This window comes from Dama dama, chromosome 9 (genome assembly GCF_033118175.1).
Source record: "Dama dama isolate Ldn47 chromosome 9, ASM3311817v1, whole genome shotgun sequence".
NCBI lineage: Eukaryota > Metazoa > Chordata > Mammalia > Artiodactyla > Cervidae > Dama > Dama dama.
The window spans coordinates 18,271,831-18,293,267 of record NC_083689.1 but is presented as its reverse complement, the minus strand read 5'-3'; the positions used below and the strand labels follow the sequence as shown (position 1 = coordinate 18,293,267).

The following is a 21,437-nucleotide window of genomic DNA, read 5'->3' as shown; positions in this document are numbered from 1 at the left end:
GAGGTTCTTCCTTGGTGGTCCGGTGGTGAAGACTCAGTGACCCCAATGCAGGCGCTTCTGGTCCAGGAACTAGACCCCACATGCTGCAACTAAGACCCAGCGCAGCCAAATAAATACATAAATAAGATTTTAAGGTAAATGAGCTGAGCCTCTATTCAGCTATTTATATAAGATACCAGGGCCCAGCCTCTCACACAGCCGGCGCCTCTACCTCCGTCCGTAGGGGTCGCTGTGGAGTGCTACGGCTTCTCTAGGCAGCGGAACCGGAAGCCTCTTTCACCTCTTACTTCCGGTCCTTGGTCCAGGCTTGGGCTGCGTGGAGAAGCTCTTGCAATGCCGACTGGAGATTTTGAGTGAGTCTGGGGTCGTGAAGAGGGGTTTGGGAGGCAGACGGGAGGGTCCTAGGAGTTAGTATGGAGCCTGGGTGCGTCGAGGCCGCGGGAGCCGGGCCTCGGCTCATTCATCCCTCCTTTTGACAAACTTGTCCCCGCAGTTCGAAGCCCAGTTGGGCGGACCAGGTGGAAGAGGAAGGAGAGGACGGTGAGTATACCTTGTCGCCTCGGATCACCACAGCCCGGCCTCCCCCCGCCGCCCTCAGGCCGTCACTGCTGCCTGCTCTGATCCTTCATCCTGGCACCGCCGTCAGGCCCTGCATCTCCCCTGACGGCCAGTCCCTGCCCCGCGCCACTCTCATCTGGGCCAGCCTATCACCAGTTCCATATGTTCACCAGCCAGCCCATCTTCTGCCATGCCACCGCCCAAGTCCTTGATGCCAGCAATGATGCTTCCCTACTCCGGGGAGGAAATTGTAACAGCCACATTCCTGCCTTTATTAATACTAGCGCCCGGCTGCCTATGGCCCGCGCCTGTCCTCAGGCCAGGGATCGCCTATGCTTCTCATTGCTGGAAGTTACTACTGGCCAGCTCCGTGTCCCTGGATGGCTATCCCAAGACACTTCCTAGCCAGTCCTCTGCCCTTGGTCCGGCCTTTCTCAGCTCCTGGTGCAGACATTATCCCAAAGTTCCCTTGATTTCAGCTTGGGAGTTCCTGTCCCTGCCCCCCTCCACCCCCCCACCCCCAGCTGACCCCTGCTCCTTCCACTCCCTGTCACAGACAAATGTGTCACCAGCGAACTCCTCAAGGGGATCCCCCTGGCCACTGGGGATACCAGTCCAGAGCCTGAATTATTGCCGGGAGGTGAGTGCCCGACTCCACTCCAGCCCCAGGCTGTCTCTCTCCCCAGCCTCCTTCCTTCTGGTCCCTGTTACCCAGGGCTCAGTTCCTTTGTCTCTTCCCCTCTCCCAGCTCCACTGCCGCCTCCCAAGGAGGTCATCAATGGAAACATCAAGACAGTGACGGAGTATAAGATAGATGAGGATGGCAAGAAGTTCAAGGTGAGGCTGGGGAAGAGGCGCGCTTGAGGGGCACTTGGACTAGGAGAGAGTGGTGTGTTGGATGTCTTGATGAGGAAGATCTGCTGGCTCTAGCAACCTTGAGCAGGAGGCCCACACCTTTCCCCTCCTGTCCACAGATTGTCCGCACCTTCAGAATTGAGACCCGGAAGGCCTCGAAGGCTGTGGCAAGGAGGAAGGTAAGACCCTTCTCCCCCTGTCCAGGGCTGACTCAGAGGAAAAATTGGAGTTCTTTTCCCCATTGCCTTCATTTTTAGAAGTGGGCTTTAACTGTTTGTGGGCTTCCCTGGTGGCTCAGTGGTAAAGAATCTGCCTGCAATGCAGGAGATGCCGGTTCATCCCTGGGTCGGGATGATACCCTGGAGAAGGGGATGTCTACCCACTCCAGTTTTCTTGCCTGGAGAATTCCATGGACAGAGGAGCCTGGTGGGCTACAGTCCATAAGGTCGCAAAGAGTTGGACATGATTGAGTGACTAATGCTTTTTTGTTTTTTTTCTAATTTTTTGGTTGCACCACACAGCATGTGGGATCTTAGTTCCCCCAGCAAGGCTTGAACCCACGCCTCGTGCATTGGGAGTGCGGAGTCTTAACCACTGGGCCACCAGGGAAGTCCCCTGGGTGTACCTGTTTTGTTGGAGCAGAACTGAGGCCTGTGTGCAGTCCGTGGGGGCCCTGAAAAGTCCAGCAGGTGCAGGAGTAGGGGCGGAGGGGTTGGTTCTTACTTCTCTTGGCTTGTCGCCTGGGAGGAACAGCCAATACCGCCTGTGAGGTGGTTGTAGCAGCAGAAGTGATGGCAGTAAATATATTTTGCACGGTTACCTACATACTCTGTGTTAGACCCAGGTGCTTCATGGGAAGTATTTTCTCATTCAGTCCCCGTAGCATTCCAGGGAGGTGTGGGGAGCATTGTGGTCCCTTAAAGGGAAGGCTGCCGAGGTGCAGGTAGTTTAAAGAGGTCAAGTGAAGTGAAGTCGCTCCGTCGTGTCCGACTTTTGGCGACCCCATCGACTGCAGCCTCCCAGGCTCCTCCGTCCATGGGATTTTCCAGGCAGGATATTGGAGTGGGTTGCCATTTCCTTCTCCAGGGGATCTTCCCGACCCAGGGGTTGAACCCAGGTCTCCCGCATTGCAGGCAGATGCTTTAACCTCTGAGCCACCAGGGAAGCCCACCCCTGGAAATCTGGGTGACCCTGCACACCTCTGAGTATCACTCGGTGGGAGCTAGTCTGTCTGTTACCCGCACAGCCCCGCCAGGGGTTGATGGCTCTGGGCCTGTTTACCCCTGAGCTTCAGTCTCATCTGTAACATGAGGCTGAGAGCTGCCCCTACGACCTCCTGGAGCTGGCCTGAAGCTGGGGCCTGGCATGCCCTCAGGGAACAGAAACTGTCATCGTCACTTCTCCAAGGAGCATTTGAGGAGGGCAGTGAATGGGGTTCAAGGCCCACCCACCCTCAGGGTGGCTCTTGTTAAGTCTAGGGTGCACATGGAGGGGGTCCCACTTGTCCCTGCCCTGACCTGTCCCCCATCCTGCCTTGAGCTCAGAACTGGAAGAAGTTTGGGAACTCAGAATTTGACCCACCGGGGCCCAACGTAGCCACCACCACAGTCAGCGATGATGTATCCATGACATTCATCACCAGCAAAGAGGTAAGTGGGGTGGCTGGCTGGGGGAGCCAGTGGCCAGGGTGTTGGTGGAGGCAGCGGGGGAGTGGCTGCCCCGTCTGAACTGCCCCCACCTGCCCTGCCAGGATCTGAACTGCCAGGAAGAGGAGGACCCAATGAACAAGCTCAAGGGCCAGAAGATCGTGTCCTGCCGAATCTGCAAGGGCGACCACTGGACCACCCGCTGCCCCTACAAGGACACGCTGGGGCCCATGCAGAAGGAGCTGGCCGAACAGCTGGGCCTGTCCACTGGCGAGAAGGAGAAGCTCCCCGGAGGTGCCAGGGCCCTGGGATATGGGATTCGGCTGGCAGACTTGGGGGTTGGGGGCAGGAGTGGGGGTGGAGCACAGGCATTGCGTGCATCTCTGGAAGTCGTGGGTCCTCACCTGGGGTCCGGACAGGACCACCGCTGTCGCTGCTTATCACCTCCCACACAACAGCAAGGCTGTGGCCACAGCCCACGTTGGTTTGTGTGAGAAACTGCAGGTGGGTGCTCTGCCGGTGACGTCACCTGTCTCTCCCTGTTGGGGTTTGTGAGAGCCTCTAGTGAGCACAGCTGCGGGTGTAAGGACATTGCGAGTGGTGAGGGGAGACGGCTGTTCTCTCAGTGTGTCTGTTCTGACTGGAGCTTGCTGTGTTTGCACGCATGTGTTTGCACACGCACGTGCGCGTGCACACACACACATTGGAGTTCTATCCTTGTGACTCGTGTGCACAGCCACTTGCCAGGTGTCCCAGGGTCAGGAACCTGGGGGCTGTTGCTACCCTGTCTTGGTGTGTGTGCATGAGGCTGGGCATTTTCTCACTGTGGGTTCTCTCGCTCTTCCTGTGCTGCTAGCAGGCACGGCATGTAAGTGGGTCAGCTTCCTGGATGTGACCTTTAAGTCCTTTTAAGACCTTTAGCCCTTGAAGAGATCCCCCAGATGCCTGTGGTTTGAGAGAGAGGGTGCTTGGGGCTGGATCATGGCCAGAGTGGCTAGCGTCCTGGGCCAGGCCTGTGCGAGGGGAGGCTTGACTTAACCTTGCTTTTGGTCCCCAGAGCTGGAGCCTGTGCAGGCCACTCAAAACAAGACTGGGAAGTATGTGCCTCCGAGCCTGCGTGACGGGGCCAGTCGCCGCGGGGAGTCCATGCAGCCCAACCGCAGAGGTGAGGCGGGGAGGGCACCCAGTGCCAGGCTGATGTGTGGGCGGGCACCTCCTGTACCCTATGATTATCCCACGGGCGGGGCCAGCCCCTCACTGACGCCTGTCCTTGCCTGCCCAGCTGATGACAATGCCACCATCCGTGTCACCAACTTGTCCGAGGACACTCGTGAGACCGACCTGCAGGAGCTCTTCCGGCCCTTTGGCTCCATCTCCCGCATCTACCTGGCAAAGGACAAGACCACCGGCCAGTCCAAGGTGGGCCAGCAGCCGTGGGGGCGGGGTGGGGTCCTGACTCCCAGCTGTGCCCTGAGCGTTGTCCCTGACCCCCACTCCCTCCCCCAGGGCTTTGCCTTCATCAGCTTCCACCGCCGCGAGGATGCTGCACGTGCCATCGCCGGGGTGTCCGGCTTTGGCTACGACCACCTCATCCTCAACGTCGAGTGGGCCAAGTAAGACCTCTGCCCCCCGCCGCCCCTCGTGGCATCAGAGCTGATACTTGGGCTGACTGTGGGCCTTACCAGGGTTGTCCCTGGGCCTGGGTCTCTGACTGTCCTCCCTTCTCCTGGAGGGCCTGTCTGGCCCCTGGTGTACTCTGCGCCTCCGCCCCATCTTTTCCTGCCCTGTCCCCCCACCCTGCCCCCATTGAGTTGTGTTGTGTATGTAAGATGGGTGGTGGTCCTGGGACTCCCTAAAGGGTCTAGAGCCCCCCCACTTGCCATCCTCACTCACCTCATGCTTCCCTTTCTAGGCCATCAACCAATTAAGTCAGCTACTGCTGTTGCTGCTCAGCCCCTGGCCCCGGGACCCTTCAGTGACAGAAGGCAGCCTCCTGGAGCAGGGGGCTTCAAGGGCAATAAAAAGTCTCTAGTTCCCTTGTGCTGTTCCATCCATTTATTCCCTGATGTCAATCACACTGTTGTGGGTGGGGCCAGCCCCCCCCCCGCCCCGCCCCCAATCATGGGTTTGCTCCGAGGCCCTGCCCAGGTTTAGTGCTGTGAGTGGAAGCTCCTGCAGCTCTGGCATGGGGGCCCCCTGGTTCCACCGGAGGCCCTTCTGTGGGGAGGAAGGGGGGACTCCTGGCCTGTTGGGGGGGCTCAGGGCTGGGTTCCAGCATCTTGTGATGAGGAGGGGGCTGAAGGTGGGCCAGGTCATGGGCTCAGTTCGGGAGACTGGAGCCCTGAGGTTTGGGGGGTGGCTGTGACGTTGAGGGGCAGGGCTTGGCATGCAGTGTCCCCTGGGGTCTGGCCCTGCCTGCAGCCTGGGCAGCATTGGCGGCAGCAGTCCAGGCTGGGCACCACAGCCATGTAGAGCAGCGGGTGGATGCAGATGGCCAGGGGCACCAGGCCCCGGGTCACCTGGTGGGCAAAGTACGTTCTCCAGGCCAGGGCCTTCTCAGCCGCGGCCTTGCTCTCAAAACCCGGGCAGAGGGCTTGCCAGCGCAGCCGGGCGTACATGTTAAGTGCTGCTGTGACGTAGTAGGGCACATAGGAACTCGCGTAGAGGGCCACGCCGCTGGCCACCAGCACCGTGACCTGCAGCTTGCTGGCCGCCGTCATGCCGTGGCTGTGCTGCACGGCCCGCACCAGGGCGCTGTAGGCTGCCAGGGTCAGCAGCAGCGGCAGGCCACAGCCCAGGGCCACCAGCACCAGGTGGTAGACCCGGTAGGCCTCGAGCTGGCTGTCATCTGCTGTCCCCAGGCACTTGGTACAGGCCCCCGGGCTGGCCACAGAGCACTGGCCTTTCTGCTGGGACCGGCTCAGGTGAGAGAAGCTGAGCGTGGGGGCAGCAAGCAGGACCGCCAGCGCCCAGCCAGCAGTGCTGACAGCCCAGGCGTGCTTGGGCCGCAGTTGGCTGTGGGTGAAGAAGGGGTGGACGATGCCCATGTAGCGGTTGAGGCTGATGCAGGTGATGAAGATGACGCTACCCAGCATGTTGCAGGTGAAGAGGAAGCGCTCCAGGCGGCAGGCAGCCTCCCCGTAGCTCCAGTGCTTGGGTGGGTAGAAGTAGGCAGCCAGGGGGGGCAGCGTCAGGGCGTAGAGCAGGTCGCTGACCGCCAGCTGGGCCGAGAAGATCACAGCTGGGGGCCAAGGGCGCTGCTCCCGGCTGCAGAAGCGGTACAGGGCCAGGCTATTGCCGACCAAGGCCACCAGGAACTCGGCTACCAGCATGGGCCACAGAAAGTCCTCCTGGAGGCCATTGAGGATGCGATCCGCAGCCTCTGAGAAGTTGACTGGGCACTGCATGGCACCTGTGAGCAGAGGGCGTGGCACAGCCCGGTCCCTCACTGTGGCTCCCGCTCTGGCACCCTTGCCTATTGTGTGCCAGGAGCCCCTTGTGGGCATGTTTCCAGAGTGCTTTTCCACACCCAGGAGGGGGAGTGCCAGCTACAGCACCTGTGTACAGAGGGACTCAGGCCAAGGAAGGTTAGAAGCCCAGAGTCTATTAGGCTCTGTGTCCTGGGGCAAGAACCAGGTATGCGCATAACCGGGCATTGACCACCAGAACCCTCAGGGCCTGGGGTGGAGAAGCATGAGCCTGAGGGAGGGGGAGGACCCCCACCCCCAGCCCCCTCTACAACTCCTAAGTCCCACGTGTCAATTTGTCACCCCAAGTGTCACCATCTACCTGGGCCAGTAGTCTGGTCCACCTTGGTGTCCCTGCTCCCACCCTCATCATCCATCTGTTCTCTCACAGCCTCTATAGGGCACCTGAGTCAGGTTACAACCGTACACTCCCAGACTCTCTCCCTACCTACCTGGAAGAAAGATCGGTGCTCACTGGAAAAACCAGTGCTCATCTCTTCCCACAATGCCCCGAGGAAGCTCCCGCTCCCACCAACCATGGTGTCCTGGCTGTTCCTTAGGGCAAAACCTACCTCAGGGCCTTTGCACTCAATGATGCACCAGGCATCCCTGGAGGCAGTCCCCCTCACCTCCTGGTCTCTGACCCTGAGATGACCCTAACCTGGCGACTGCTCCCCGTGGTCCCCTACCCTGCTTATTTTTCCTCCACAGCTCTATCCCCATCCATGTGACCACTATAAGGAAAATCCCCAGAACTTTCCCTCCCGAGGGTAGAAGTGCCATGCTCCTGGGCTCCCCATGCCAGCACCTGGGACGCAGCAGCACAGGGGAGCTGAGCTCTCTAGTCTGTCCTTCACACACCCCCCTCAACCTCAGCTTTCTGAGGAATGGCCTGGACTCCTGGCTGGTCCAGCAGGCTGGCCATAAGCTCTGTGCACGTACCCCTTCCGTGACCCAGACGGCTCCTCCACTTTCACTTCTGCTTTCCTATCCCATCCCTCTTGTCTGGGAGGAAGTGAGTCCAGCAGTGATTCCTTACCCATCTCCCCACCACCCTCTAGGAGCTGGCCACCTCCACCCCCAAGGCCCTGGATGTGCCTGGCTTCACTAGCGCCGTAGCGCTGGCTCCTCACCTGAGATGTTGCTGGCTAGGGCCCGCATGCCTGCCTCTGGGTCTGCAGCCACACTTTGCCCCGTGCAGCGTGGTCCCTTCTGAGGCACAAGCCGCTGGCTCCTCCCCTTCCTGGCAGCACCACCTTCAGCCCGCGAAGCGGGTCTGGGCTCACGCCTCACTTCCACTTCCTGCTTCCCTCCTTCTGACAGCACCCAACCTCCAGAGCTGGTTCATCTGCTGTGGGGGCACTAGGTAGGCTGGGGAGGGGTCCAGGACCCCAGGGCACCACAGGAGGGTCACACCTGTGTCACCCTGGGGTATGAAATAAGGTCTTGCACGTCCACTGCCCAGGTGCAGACAGGGGCCTGGGTGTGGAGCAGAAAGCAAGCTCGCCATTTCAAACGCAGACTCAGCCTCATGAGAAATGAGTTTATTAGAGGGGAAGGTGGAAAAGCAGCTCTCCTTTATGAAAGGAAACCGAGGGCTGCGCCTGGAGGCCCAGGAGGGGAGCCCAGCACAGCATCTCTCGGGCCCCAATCTGGGGCATTCCATCTGCCATCCAGGCTTGGCCTCAGGTTGCCCTCTTGGGTGGCCGAGGTCGGCCTTGCCCACGGTTCCTGGCAGGCCTCCTGGGTCCCACCTTGGCCTGGGCCCCTGGGCCCCTGCCCTTGGCCTTTTGAGGTCTCCGGTCACTGCCTCGGTCCAGCTTCCGTCCCTTCAGCCGCTGCTTCTTGCCTGGGGGCCCAGCAGGCCGCCTCCTCTTGGCTGCCTTTGGAAACATGTCTGCAGGGAGAAGCGGTGTCAGGGCCACCAGGCGTAGGGACAGACAGGCCCATGGTACCCAGGTGCCCAGAGCCCTGCCTGCCACACACCTTCATCAGGCTCCTCGCCCACAGCCTGGCGGAAATACTCAGCCTCATCCTCTTCTTCCTCTTGCTGGCTGGTCCCCTCTGCCTCTGGCGGGGCCCCGGGGTCCTCTGCATCACTATCTCCATCGGCCTCTGCCCGCGCCCGCTTCATGCCTGCCAGGCTCTTCTTCCTGGAGGAGGGACATTGGTCAACGTGGCAGCCTGCACCTGGGACCCCGCCTCAACTGCCTGTTGACCACACACTTGTGAGCCTCTCGCTGCTCCCGCTTGCGCCGAACGTTCTGGGCCTGCTGGTCCTGTCTCTGGGCCTTGAGCCGGAGCTTTTCCTCCTTGGCAGCCAGGATGGCCTGCAGCTCCTCCTCAGTTTTGTGCACTGAGCAGGAAGAGGAGGCCACTGAGCGCTTCATCCCCAAGACCCAGGTGAGCCCACCGTGGCCAGGCCTCGGGCCCCACTCTGCCCCTGGCCCCGCCCTCACCGAGCCTGTGGAACAGCACGTTGCCCTCTCCGACCCCCTCTTGGATCTTGATGAGCTCCAGCGTCATCCGAGGCCCAATCTGGAAGGATGGCAGAAGACGGGATGGGGTGTCAGTCCTTCCTGGGGGATGGGGGAGCACCAGGCCTGCCCCGCACTGAGCCTCACCTCCGTGAGCCGCACGGCGCTCTGCTGGGCCCGCATGTTGCCGCGCCCCGCCACAGCCTGTGGCAGCTCTGTGATGTTGTGCTCGCCGTCGGGCTCCGCCTCGCTCTCCGACAGCCCTGCACCCCTGCGTGGGGCACACAAGGGGCTCAGCAGGGGCTCCCTGGCTCCGAGGACAGCTTTGGGGTCCCCTGGAGTGTGGTGCCCCCCTCCCTGCCACCAGCCCAAGCCCTCCTCACGTGGCCAGCAGTTCACTGATGTCCTGCAGGCGACTCATGTTGGGGAACTTCTCCTGGAGAAGCTTCTTCATCCCACGACTGGCACCCACAGGGACCACCTTGATGCTGCTGCAGGGGTGGGAGGGAGGCGAGGATGGGGGTCAGGAGCCATGGGGTCACAGGTCAGCCCTACCCTGCCAACCCTTTCCAGTGCGTCAGCGCGTTTACTTTGAGACTGAGAAATCACAGAGTCTCAGCAGCTGTGCTGTCATCAGCCGCACATGGGGCCACGCACCCCCTACCCGCCCACTCCCCACTGAGAACTCACTAGTGACGGAAATCCAGCTCCTGGGAGTCAGGGTTGTAGTTGATGAGAAGGCAGCGCTTGATGGTGTTCAGGTTCACCTGGGGGAGAAAAGAGGGCAGGGCACCTGCTGAGAGGGCCATGGGCCCCCCTGTGTACTGCAGCCCCTGCTGAGCCCTGGCTATGGCCATACTCCACAAAGGCGGCCTGGGTGCTGCCAGCACTGCAGGGACGGATGGGGCTGCAACTGGTGTCCACGGGCTACCTGAGGCTAGAAATCCAGCTTGCGAGGCCCGCTGAGGTTACCCACACTGGACTCCCTGATGCCAGGGATCAGGAGCTGGGGCTCTGGAGCCAGACAGATTTAAAGAATTCAGTCCTACCTTCTTGTCCTTCATATCTAACCTGAGATTAGTATCTTCACCTCTGTCAGCCTCAGTTTCCCTCTCTGTAAAATGGAACATGCTACTTAGCTTAGATCAGCATTCAATGAATGCACCCTTAGGAAATGAAATACCACGGACATTATTTCCCCTGCCAGATGGGAGAGCATGAATGGGTTTAGAACTCAGGATCCAGAACTCTCAGCCTTAGGGCTGGGAGGTAAAGACTGAGGCTGAGTGTGGTGGTCCTTGCTGCCTGCTTCACCTACACTCACCTTCATCACACATGGCCTGGCTCACCTTATGCACATTGATGGAGGGGAACAGGTTCTGGAACATGGTGGCCATGAGCTTCACGTGCATGCCATGGGGGCCAAAGCTGTTAAGCACCAGGAGGGGTGGGTGGGCAAACTGCTGCTCATGCATGCGGTGCCGGCGTAGCGAGGAGACCACATCACGCACCAACGTGTACTGCAGGGCAAGGTGAGGAATGGGTGACCACCTGTCCAGCACACGCAGCTGGTGCAATCCCCAAACCCATCTCCTGCCCCTTGGAGGCCTCATGTCACCTCTTGTGTTGTTGTGAAAGTCGCTCAGTCGTGTCTGACTCTGCGACCCCATAGACACAGTCCATGGAATTCTCCAGGCCAAAATACTGGGATCAAACCCAGGTCTCCTGGGTTTGCAGGCCGATTCTTTACCAGCTGAGCCCCATGTCGCTTCGAGTCCTTACCTTGTTGATCCGGAAGGTGAGGGTAGGGCCTCCTGGGAGACGCATCAGTTTCTGCAGAAGAAAAGATCTGTGAGGGTTGAGGTGTCTAATTCAGGAGCGGGGTTGGGGGGGTGGGGGTGGGAAATGGAGATCACCGCCCATCTCTTCAGAGCGTTTACTTTGAAGCCAGAATCAGGGCAGCTCAGAGGCACAAGGGTCATCATGAGAGCTGGCGGCGGAGGAGGGTGTGGGGAGTGAGGGGGCGAGAGCATCCACTCACAAAGTAGACGTTGGTCTCTGTTTTGCTCACAATCAGGAAGTGAGTGACCCCAAGGGGCCCAGCCACTGCTACACAATCTTTCAGAGAGTTTTTCTTCCGTATCTGAAAACAATAAAAAGAAAAATGGATGATCACAGATAACCTCTTATTAAGCAAAGCCTTTAAGCCTAACCTGTTATGCCATTTCTTGCACTTAACCCTTTAGAGAACTAGGGGGAGAGGGGAATGGAATGCTCTTGGCCTCTAGAGCCAATCAGACTTTAACTGAAGCTTCTGTCTCTTGACACTGTATCACCACATTTTTCAGAGGGCCCATCTGAGGCTCAGCGAGGTTAAGTAACTTGGCTCGGGCCTTTGAGAGAAGCCAGCTTTGCTAACTCGAGTCCCCTCTTAACCATCAACCTTAGGCATTCAGCTAAGCTCCAGGCTGGGTGCGTTCATCTGCTCGCCCTCGCTGCTGCCCCTCAAATCCCTGAGAGGCAGGCATGATGGTCCCCATAAGGTTCCCTTTCTCCAGCCTAGGAAACTGAGGCCTCCAGCGGTTTCGAGGATGAAGCCACCCCCGCAGCTGAGAAGACGAGGCCCAGGGCGGGTGGAGGTGGGTTGGGTGATGCAGACCTGCAGGCGGGTGGCGGTGAGCGGCTCCATGACCCGCCTCAAGTCCATACTGAGCTGCTGGACGCTGCGACCTACGCGGCCCCGAGCGAACACAAACGAGTGCGGCTGCGCGGCATAGGCTTCGAGGTTCCGGAGATGGGCCTGGGCGCGCGCGCGCTTCTGGTGCCGGGACTGCGGGGACGAGAGGCAAGAGGTGAGTCTCGCTGCCGCTGGCGGAACCCCGCCCGCGCTGCCCGCTTTCCTGGCCGCTGCGACTCACCCTTCCCGACTGTCCCATGCCGCCGTCCTTTCCACGAGGCCTCGTCTGCCGGCTGCTTCCGGCGCCGCTCAGCTCACTTCCGGCTCCGGCGAGGCTACTAGGTGAGGCGCCTCGATGACGTCACCAACAGTGCATGCGCACCAGGTGGCGGGAAAAAAAAGTCCTCGGAGGGGTTGCTATGGAAACACCAAAGGGCCTGTTTCTACGGAAACCAGGGCGGGGCCATGGTTCTAAATGAGCCGCTGGTTCGAATCCCGCCTCGGCCATTTCCACCAGCTGTGCGATTTTGAGAGCCAAGTTCTCCACTCTGAGTCTCCTAAAATATCCTCAATGATCATCATTTCCTCTCTGACTCGCGAATTAAGAGAGATGATGTGTACACAATACTTGGCACCCTGGCGCCAGGCACTTGGGAGCCTGAGAAGGGGGTAGTGCCTTGGCAATTACTCGATTTGGCCCCCAGCTCCTGAGGATCATCTGTCCCTCGCAGAGGCCCTGTCTGTGGACTGGCTGGGGGATGGAAACTCCACATCATCTTCTGGAAATTCAGGGCAAGGCGGGCGCTTGGTCAATAATTCCCCCCCTCCCAGTTTCCACTCAAAGCCCCAGTCTTGGCCTCAGGCCTCTGGCTTCTTCCCCAGAACCTTCGGGTGGGGGAAGAGATTTCCCCCAACATCTCTCACCCTGTTCCATCTGTTTCCTTCCCCTGTCTTCCCTCCCCACTTTACTTCCCTCCCCCATTTGTCTCCTCCCCATTTGCTTCCCCTCTCCTGTCTCCCCACTCCAATTTTTTCTCCTCTCCCCACTTCTGTCTCCCCCTCCCCATCCCTGTCTTCTCCCTGTCTGCCTCCCTCTCCCAGCCTTGCTCCTGCCATCAATTGTCTCCTTCATCATCTATAAGTTTCCGTCTTTCTCCTCTCTCTGCCCCATTCCCATTTCTCTCTTCTCATCTGTCTCTTCATCGCCCACCTTTCTCCCCATCTTCCCTACGTCTTTCCTCTGTCTCTTGGACACTCTCTTCCACTGGCCCCTCTCCTTGACTTCTGAGGTTTCCTTCTCTGCGGCCAAAAGGGGGAGCCGGAGGAGACTACCAGTGGGGGGCGGAGGGGCCCCAGCCCAGGCCCAGAGCCCAGCCTGGCAGCGTCTCTCAGATCTGGGACGACCATTTCCTCCTTCAGCCCGGGAGGCCACTCGGGTTACAAGCTCAGGACAGTAGCAACTGGGAGAGTGTGTCTGCTGGTCGGGGAGGCCTTCTTACAAGGAGACCCTGGTCCGGTGGGGGCTCTACGTGAGTCACTTTGTACCTCTGAGAGATGAGTGTGTGGTTACTGCTGCCTGTTTTCGTCCTTGCAGGACTTGACCTGTGTGAGGATGTGAGAGTGTGTGGGAGATAAATGGAAACTTGAAGTGGGTGGCAGGCGGGTATCAGGGGCTTGTCTCTGCACTTTCCAGTTGGTTTGTGTCTCTGCCCTTGCTGGTGTGTGACTGAGTGTACTTGGGTGTGCATGTGCCTGACGCACAGATATGGACACACTCAGCCCATGGGATATTTTCCTTTGTCGTGATGTATGTGTGTATGTGACCACGCTTTGAAAAGTCACTGCCCAAATCTGTGCTGTTTCCAGCTGTCTTTTTTTCTTTTTTTTTTTTGCCACACCACAAGGCTTGTGGGATCCTAGTTCCCTGATCAGGGATGCAACCTGGCCCCTGGCAGTGAAAGAGCAGAATCCTACCACTGGGCCACCAGGGAATTCCCTCCAGTTGTGTCTTTATAATTGGGTGTGCCAGGCAAATCCATGGACACACACACATACACACAGATTCCATCGATCTTTGCTGCTTTGTGCAATGGTTTGCATGTCTTATTGGGGTATCTGTATGTCTTTGTGCTGCACTGTTAACAGGAGTATGTGGCTGTCGTGGTCATGTGTGTGAGTTCTGAAGCCATGTTACTTGGGCTGAATCCCACTGCTGATCTTTTCTTAGGCTGTGAGCCACAGGCCAGTTGCTCACCCTCTCTGAGGCTCAGTTCTCTGCTGTAAAATGTGGCTCCTTACAGAAACCAGCTCAGGTGGCCAGGATTAAATGAGATACAAAATGTCACGTTTAGAGTCACCCCTGCCAGGCAGCAGGTGCTGCTGCTATTCGCCGTTGTGGTTCTCTGTGATGTGTGTCTGTGTGTCTATGTCTGAGGCTGGGATCTGCCCCAGCCTCCTGGGCCTGCAGCCTCCCACGCTCTGAGCTCTGCTGTTGGGGGAACGTTCAGGGCACTGAACTGTGTTATCAGGCTCTGGTGGCCTGAGCAGGAGGGTCTGGCAATTCCCCCTCTGTCCTCACGTGGGAAATGCTAAATATTTACAGTTGGAGCTCCTTGGCTTAGCATTTCACAGCTCCAGTTCCAGGCTCTGGGTGGCTGGGGGTGGTTACCACGCCTCCTTCCTCCTTGCTCTCCCACTAGCCTCTCCCCTTCTCCAGAGGTCCTGCTGGACACTCGGCTCCTTCTCGGACTTCTTGTGTCTGCTGTGGGCCTTGTGAAACTCAGGGTCTTGGTCGTGAGAGGTGAGAGTGCAGGAGGGTGGGAGGGTAGGTGGAGGCTGAATCTGTCTGTTGGGAAACCTGGGCCTCGGTTTGGCTGGGGGGCTCCCCAGGCCTCCTCTTTACCACAGGCTGAGATCCCAAAAGGCAGCAGATGTTACACACATAGTTCCGAGGGGTTTGTGTGTGTGCATGTTCAGTGGTGTCCAACTGTTTTGCGACCCCATTGACTGTAGCCCGCCAGGCTCCTCTGTCCGTGGGATTTCCCAGGCAAGAATACTGGCGTGGGTTGCCATTTCCTACTCTAGGGGATCTTGCAGACCTGGGATTGAACCCGCGTCTCCTGCGTTAGCAGTCAGATTCTTTACCTGGGAAAGCCTCCAAGGGGTTTGGTCCATCCCTATTATGTAGGGCCTGATGTCTTCCAGGGTTGGGGGCAAGGAGAGGACCCTGCTCTGCTCTGGAGAGTTAGTGCTTGGTGTTTGAGTACCGTTGTGAATATGCCTTTCTGCAGCTCAGAACCCTCCCACTGCTCCCACGGAAGTTGGAGTAAAACTCCAGATCCTCCTCTGGTCCCTGCACACTGTGCCTCCATCACCTCCTTGTCCTCTCCCCCTCTCATTCCATTCCAGCCTCACAGGCCTCTCTGCTATTCCCTGGGCATATCAAGTTAGGTTCCACATTTCTCTCTTCCCTTTATCTCTCTTCCTTCACGTCTTCACTCAAGTGTCATTTTCTCAGTGAGGTCTGACTCCTCTACTTATTTATTATTTTTTTTTTGCCTCGCCATATGGCTTGTGGGATTTTAGCTCCCTGACCAGGGATAGAACCCAGGCCCCTGGCAATGAAAGCGAATTCTGACTCCTTTATTTAAAGTGCCCCCCAGCCCAGGTCTCTCACATCCTTCCATATTTTTTCTCCTAAGACTTAGCACTCTAAGACCTACTTACTGTGTTTTTTTCCAATCTGCTCTGTGAGGGCAGGGGTTTTGTCTGTGTTGGTCACAGCTGTGTCCCCATCTCCTGGCACACAATAGGTGCTCAAGGAATGTTTGTTGAGTGTGTGAACAAGGTAATGTGTGTGACCACCAGTTATGTGTGGGTTTGGACAAAGTGGATGTTGGTGCCGACAGGGCTGACATGTGGACCATTTTCTGAATGTGGGCAAATGCACATGGGAGGAAGGAACTTGTTTCCCCATCTGAGAGGCTGCAAGTGTGTGAACCCCAGGAATGAAGACAGTGGGGGCCTGGGTGTGGATCCTGCAGCGGGGTTAGTGGCCACAAGTATACATCCTTGAGCGAAGACACCTATATGAGCTTACCTGTGGGAGTCACGGAACACCTTGGGGGGAGCACGTGGGTGCTGCAGGGCGCGTGTGGCACCAAGCGCTGTTTTAGGAGCTGGGGACAGAGCAGTGAACAAAACCCAGACTCAGCCTCTGGGAGCTGATATTTTGGTGGAGGAATTCAGAGCATAAACAGTGGCAAATCAATGAGGCAAATGCAGAATGACAAATGCTAAAATGACAAAGACCATGGGGACTTCAAAGGTGGTTTACTGGCTGAGACTCTACGCTCTCAATGCAGGGGGCCTGGGTTAAATCCCTGGTCAGGAAACTAGACCCCACATGCCACAACTAAGACCGGTGCAGCCAAATAAATAAATATTAAAAAAGAAAGAAAGAAAAAGTCCATATAGGGTGTGCCCAGAAGGGGCGACTCTAAATGGGGTAGTCAAGGAGGGCTTCTAAGGAGACAGCTGAGACCTGAATAAGGAGAGGGAGGCATGATAAATTGAGGAAAGAATATTCCAGGCTGAGAAAACAGCAAGTGCAAATGCCTTGAGGCTGAAGGATGCCTTGTGTGTTTGAGGAACAGCCAGGAGGCCAGGGTGGCTGAAGCAGAGTGAGTGGGGTGAACAGGAGGAGGTGAGGAAGCAAGGGGACTGGACAGAGCTTGTAGAACTTTCTGCGCTGCAGGAGGACTCGGGCTTTTCCTCTAAGTGAGGGGAAATGACCTGACTTGGGTGTTCACAGGCATTCTCTGGCTGCTGTTGGAAAAACAGAGCAGAGCCTGAGGACAGAAGCCTGGAGACCTGGGAGGTAGCGACTCTAAGGAAAGCCAGATGGTGTCTTGAGCTTGGATCATGGGAGAGGGTTAGCATGGTGGTGGCGGCGGGTGAATGTGGAGGAATTCAGGGTCTAAACACCAGAACTGACAGGCCTGGCTGATGGGTTCCATCTGCCATGCAGAAAGAGACAGGGACAACCCTGGGATTTGGGGCTGGGTATATGGGAAATGTGGTGTCCGCTACTAGACTGAATTAGGGGGACTTTTCCCTCATCCCTTCTCTCCCCATTTTCCCATGGTTTCTGCTTCAGCCTCCTCCAGGTACTTTAATATATCAGGCATGATCCACCCTCAGGGCTTTTAAAATTTCAGTTCCCCCTGCCAGGGACCTCTTCTCCCCTAGAAACCCCCCTGGTTTCCTCCCTCAGGTTTTTGTATAAAAATGTCACCTCCTCCAGGTCTTCCCTCCTCTCAGATCCCCGTATCTCTGTCTTTTTACCGGTGTCTTTTTTTTTTTTTTTTTTTTTGCCTCTTGCGGGATCTCAGCTCCTGGACCGACCAGGGACGGAATCCAAGTCCCGAGCGGCGAAAGCACACAGTTAAACTACTGACGGCCAGGGTATTCTCCTGTCCTTTACTGTTATCCTTAGTACAAACTAGGGCCGTCTAATACTCTATTAATTCTAACTTAATTTTGTTCCTTGCTCACCGGGGCAGGGATTTTTTTGTGTGCTACCCCGACTGTATTCCCAAGCGCCTAGAACTGAGGCCAGCAAACAGTCAGCTCTCAGTGAAGACTTGCAGAGTGAATGCACGAAGCATATTGACCTGTAGGGCGCCTGGAACTCAGTGGTGAGGCCAGGGGCGGGTTCTACTGCAGCATCTCCAACCTCGGGGCTGGGAAGGGGATGTATCTGCTGTGTGCGGCCCCTGATACACGCAGGTGTAGACATGTGCGTTCCCGTGTGGGAGCGGACAGGGTTTGGTCCGACTTCAAAGTCGGGGGTCCAGCCCCCCTACTTCCCGTTCATTCTCTGCCCGCAGGTCCGCCATGTCGGCACCCCGGCTGCTCACGTTGCAGCTGCTGCTCCTGCTGGGCGCGTGGTGGGCGCGCGCGGCCGCCCCGCGTTGCACCTACACCTTCGTGCTGCCCCCGCAGAAGTTCACGGGCGCCGTGTGCTGGAGCGGGCCGGCGGCCGCGCGCCCGACGCCGGAGGCTGTGAACGCCAGTGAGGTGGCGGCGCTGCGCGTGCGCGTGAGCCGCCACGAGGAATTGCTGCGCGAACTTCAGCGGCTGGCAACGGCCGACGGCGCCGTAGCCGGCGAAGTGCGTGCGCTGCGCAAGGAGAGCCGAGGTTTGAGCGCGCGCCTGGGCCAGCTGCGCGCGCAGCTGCAGCACGAGGCGGGCCCGGGGGCGGGGCCTAGCCCGGGGGCGGAGCCCGCCTCCGCGCTAGCGCTGCTCGGGGATCGCGTGCTGAACGCCTCAGCCGAGGCGCAGCGCGCTGCCGCCCGCTTCCACCAGCTGGACGTCAAGTTCCGCGAGCTGGCACAGCTAGTCAGCCAGCAGAGTGGCCTCATCGCCCGCCTGGAGCGCTTGTGCCCGGGGAGTGCGGGCGGGCAGCAGCAGGTAACTCCGAAACTATCACCCTCCCCAAATCGCAGACACTTCTTGTGGGCATTGTCAGTAAGGTGAGGCCTCCTGAAACCCCACGATCTCTTATCCGCGGTTCTGAAGTACAAAAAGCTCCATAAACCGGATCCCTCTCTCTCCTCCAACAACTCATTTGGGTCAAAACGCTACTGGTAGCTACTTAAAGTCTTTACTTATCTACCTGATATGAATACTCATAGTGGTGGTGGTTTAGTCGCTAAGTCGTGTCCGATTCTTGCGACCCCATGGACTGTAGCCTGCCAGGCTCCTCTGTCCATGGGATTCTCCAGGCAAGAATACTGGAGTGGGTTGCCATTTCCTTCTTCAGGGGTTCTTCCCGACCCAGGAATTGAACCCAGCTCTCCTGCATTGCAGGCAGGTTCCTGTAATCAGGTATATTACTAATACGTGCATGAAGACCAGAGACCTCATTGGGGATGCTAGGGAATATATGTAGACCCTGTGTTACTGTTTCTTGTTGTCCTTTAGTCTAAGTCCTGTCTGACTCACTGCAACCCCATAGAGTGGGTTGCCATTTCCTTCTGTAGTTACTGTTTCTAACTCTTGCTGTATTATTCAGAGTTCTGGACTATGTCTGGCCTTGGGTTTTGAATAAGAGATTGTTGCTCTGATAGTAGTCACCTTACAGCTTTGGGAGGCTTCAGTAAGTTAATACTCAAGTGTTGGATTGCCTCATATTATCCCTGCTTTACAGAAAAGTTTGGAGGCACAGATTGGTTAAGCTGTGGACACCAGAGCTAGAGTTCAAGCCCAGCTCTGTCTCTTTTTTAATTTTTTGGCCACACCTTGAGGCATGGGGGAATCTTAGTTCCCCGACCAGGGACCGAACCACCCCCCCCAGGAGTAGAAGCACAGTCTTAACTGCTGGACCACCGGGAAGTCCGGCTCTGTCTCTTGACTGCTGGAGTTAGTCTTGGGAGGATCAAGCCATGCTCCTGCTTGATCGCCTTCCCATCTGGGTGCTGGGAAATGTAGGAGCCTAGAGCCTCCAGGGCTAAGGTATCTGACTTTCTTGGTTACCCCAGGTCCTGCCCCCACCACTGGTACCTGTGGTCCCTGTCAGTTTGGTGGGTGGCACTGGCGACACCGGCAGGAGGCTAGACTCAGCCGCAGAACCTCAGAGAGATCAGACCCTGAGACAGCCAAGACCCCTGGCCTCTCCTCTGCCCTCGGGGCACCCTGCTGTTCCTGCTAAGCCAGCAGGTAAGTCAGGGCCGTGGCTGTTGTGGGTGTGAGGAGCCAGGGGATTCCCAGTGCAGCGTGAACAGAGGGAAATAGGAGGCAGGACCTTAATGCGAGATTCCTCTTATGGTGAGGGGGCTGGGGGGAAATGATGCATTTTATTCTGTTGATGGAACAGTGAGATATGGCTCTGACTCTGATAAGGAACAAAATTCTTACTATGGTGTGAAACTAGGAGAGGTACTCTTATTTTGATGAGAGGGCAGCAGATTTAAGAATGCTACTTTGGTGAGCATTGGAGGAAGTTTAGAGGGCCATGTTCAGGACCTCTCTTCTGGTGAAACCATAGGATTTAAGAATCCCAGGCTCCACATTGGCTCTACTGAGAGAAGAGTGACTTAGAGTCTTATTTAGGTAAGAAAATGTGTATTGGGGCTTTTATTCTGGAGAGGGAATAAGAGAAGCAGTGCTGCTATTCTGGAGAGGGGACCAGTGAGAATCAAGATTCTTACTCCAGTAAGGGGTTGACTGGTCCAGCTTGTGCCTCTCCCATATCCCTGTGCCCATAGGCCCATGGCGGGATTGTGCAGAGGCCCGCCAGGCAGGCCATGGACAGAGTGGAGTGTATGAGTTACGAGTGGGCCGGCATGTGGTGTCAGCATGGTGCGAGCAACAGCTGGAGGGAGGAGGCTGGACTGTGATTCAGAGGCGGCAAGATGGCTCGGTCAACTTCTTCACTACCTGGCAGCACTACAAGGTGGGCACAGGTGGGTGGGGCGGGGCTGGGCAGGGGAAGGGGACCAGCTCCTGACTTTCTGACTTTTCTGCCAGGTGGGCTTCGGGCAGCCTGATGGGGAATACTGGCTGGGCCTTGAACCTGTGCATCAGCTCACCAGCCGTGGGGACCATGAGCTACTGGTGCTCCTTGAAGACTGGGGAGGCCGTGGGGCACGCGCCCACTATGATGGTTTTTCCCTGGAGCCTGAGAGTGACCACTACCGCCTGCGGCTTGGCCAGTACCATGGGGATGCTGGAGACTCTCTTTCCTGGCACAATGACAAGCCTTTCAGCACCGTGGATAGAGACCGAGACTCCTATTCTGGTAAAGGGCTCTTATTTTGGTGGTGTGTGGGGGCAGGATAGAAGACTCTTAGTGAGGAAATGAAAGAGGGTGGGGTAAGACTTTCCTCTGGTAGGGATCAGGGCAAACAAGAGCATGGAGGACAGGACTCTTATTCTGGTGAGGGAGTCTAGATTCATTCTCTAATGAGTCAATAAGTCACGGTCCCTGCCTTTGTGAAAGGGGTGGTGGGGGAAAGCGGGAGCTGTGAGACCTAGGACTTTTAATTATTCTAGAAAGAAAGTAGAGAAGGTTGTTTTTTCTGATAAAGGAATGAGAGGTAAAGCTCCTAGTTTGCAGAAAGGATGGAGAAAAATGTGACTTGTACTTTGGTAAGGGGATAAGGAAGAAACTAAGGCTATTACTTTGAAGTAGGGGGACAGAGGATGCCTGGCAAAAGCCTTGTGCTAGTGAGTTGCTGGTAGAGGCTTTTATGCTGGTGAGAAGAATAAAATAAGGCTTTTTTTCCCCTTTCTCCTCAGGTAACTGTGCCCTGTACCAGCGGGGAGGCTGGTGGTACCATGCCTGTGCCCACTCCAACCTCAATGGGGTGTGGCATCGAGGTGGCCACTACCGTAGCCGCTACCAGGACGGGGTCTACTGGGCCGAGTTTCGTGGTGGGGCTTACTCTCTCAAGAAGGCTGCCATGCTGATCAGGCCCCTGAGGCTGTGACCCTCTGTCCATCTGTCCCTCAGGTCCCAGGGGATGTGTGTCAGCAGGAGCCCAAGTTGTCCTGGTCACCCCTCCTTCGTGGCTCCACGCAGACCACGCCCCACAGACCTTTTCCAGTTGTGGATCTGCAGGGCTTCCCCAGAGCTCTGCAGACAGTGCCCAGGAATCCCCCTGCCAATATCTTGGACCCAGACAGCTCCCCAAGGGCATTGAGATTTCAGTTTGAGCTCATATTTTATAACAACACAAAATATCCACAGACC

General features: G+C 57.2%; 4 protein-coding genes and 2 non-coding genes across 8 annotated transcripts; 2 read left to right on the top strand and 4 right to left on the bottom strand.

Moving 5' to 3' along the window:
* The first annotated feature begins 278 nt into the window (after positions 1–278).
* On the top strand, positions 279–5,095 carry EIF3G (eukaryotic translation initiation factor 3 subunit G). The gene is made up of 11 exons (XM_061150263.1): positions 279–353; positions 494–540; positions 1,115–1,198; positions 1,307–1,395; positions 1,533–1,592; positions 2,958–3,062; positions 3,164–3,353; positions 4,117–4,224; positions 4,342–4,478; positions 4,566–4,672; positions 4,972–5,095. The coding sequence occupies exons 1-11, from the start codon at positions 334–336 to the stop codon at positions 4,985–4,987; spliced, it is 963 nt and encodes a 320-aa protein (XP_061006246.1). The 5' UTR covers positions 279–333; the 3' UTR covers positions 4,988–5,095.
* Position 5,096: 1 nt separating this feature from the next.
* On the bottom strand, positions 5,097–7,968 carry P2RY11 (purinergic receptor P2Y11). The gene is made up of 2 exons (XM_061150262.1): positions 7,660–7,968; positions 5,097–6,471 (listed from the first exon to the last, which is right to left on the bottom strand). Exons 1-2 carry the CDS (start codon positions 7,685–7,687, stop codon positions 5,372–5,374), a joined length of 1,128 nt encoding a protein of 375 aa, XP_061006245.1. The 5' UTR covers positions 7,688–7,968; the 3' UTR covers positions 5,097–5,371.
* An 81-nt stretch (positions 7,969–8,049) lies between these two features.
* PPAN (peter pan homolog) lies at positions 8,050–12,016 on the bottom strand. Its single transcript, XM_061150257.1, has 12 exons — positions 11,922–12,016; positions 11,663–11,833; positions 11,045–11,146; positions 10,786–10,836; positions 10,353–10,523; positions 9,694–9,770; positions 9,387–9,494; positions 9,151–9,274; positions 8,986–9,064; positions 8,753–8,882; positions 8,513–8,679; positions 8,050–8,423 (listed from the first exon to the last, which is right to left on the bottom strand). The coding sequence occupies exons 1-12, from the start codon at positions 11,937–11,939 to the stop codon at positions 8,212–8,214; spliced, it is 1,410 nt and encodes a 469-aa protein (XP_061006240.1). The 5' UTR covers positions 11,940–12,016; the 3' UTR covers positions 8,050–8,211.
* On the bottom strand, positions 9,571–9,650 carry LOC133063035 (small nucleolar RNA U105B). The gene has a single exon (XR_009694344.1). It is a non-coding gene; the product is annotated as a small nucleolar RNA U105B (small nucleolar RNA).
* LOC133063028 (small nucleolar RNA SNORD105) lies at positions 10,917–11,000 on the bottom strand. Its single transcript, XR_009694338.1, has one exon. It is a non-coding gene; the product is annotated as a small nucleolar RNA SNORD105 (small nucleolar RNA).
* ANGPTL6 (angiopoietin like 6) lies at positions 11,893–21,434 on the top strand. Of its 3 annotated transcripts, none has more exons than XM_061150261.1 (6): positions 11,893–12,022; positions 17,572–18,154; positions 19,225–19,402; positions 19,951–20,138; positions 20,213–20,483; positions 20,984–21,434. In XM_061150261.1, the coding sequence occupies exons 2-6, from the start codon at positions 17,579–17,581 to the stop codon at positions 21,172–21,174; spliced, it is 1,404 nt and encodes a 467-aa protein (XP_061006244.1). In that variant the 5' UTR covers positions 11,893–12,022; positions 17,572–17,578; the 3' UTR covers positions 21,175–21,434. The 3 variants fall into 3 exon arrangements, with proteins under 3 accessions (XP_061006244.1, XP_061006242.1, XP_061006243.1); XM_061150259.1 differs by lacking the exon at positions 11,893–12,022 and adding an exon at positions 12,780–13,209; XM_061150260.1 differs by lacking the exon at positions 11,893–12,022 and adding an exon at positions 14,349–14,480.
* Positions 21,435–21,437: the final 3 nt, after the last annotated feature.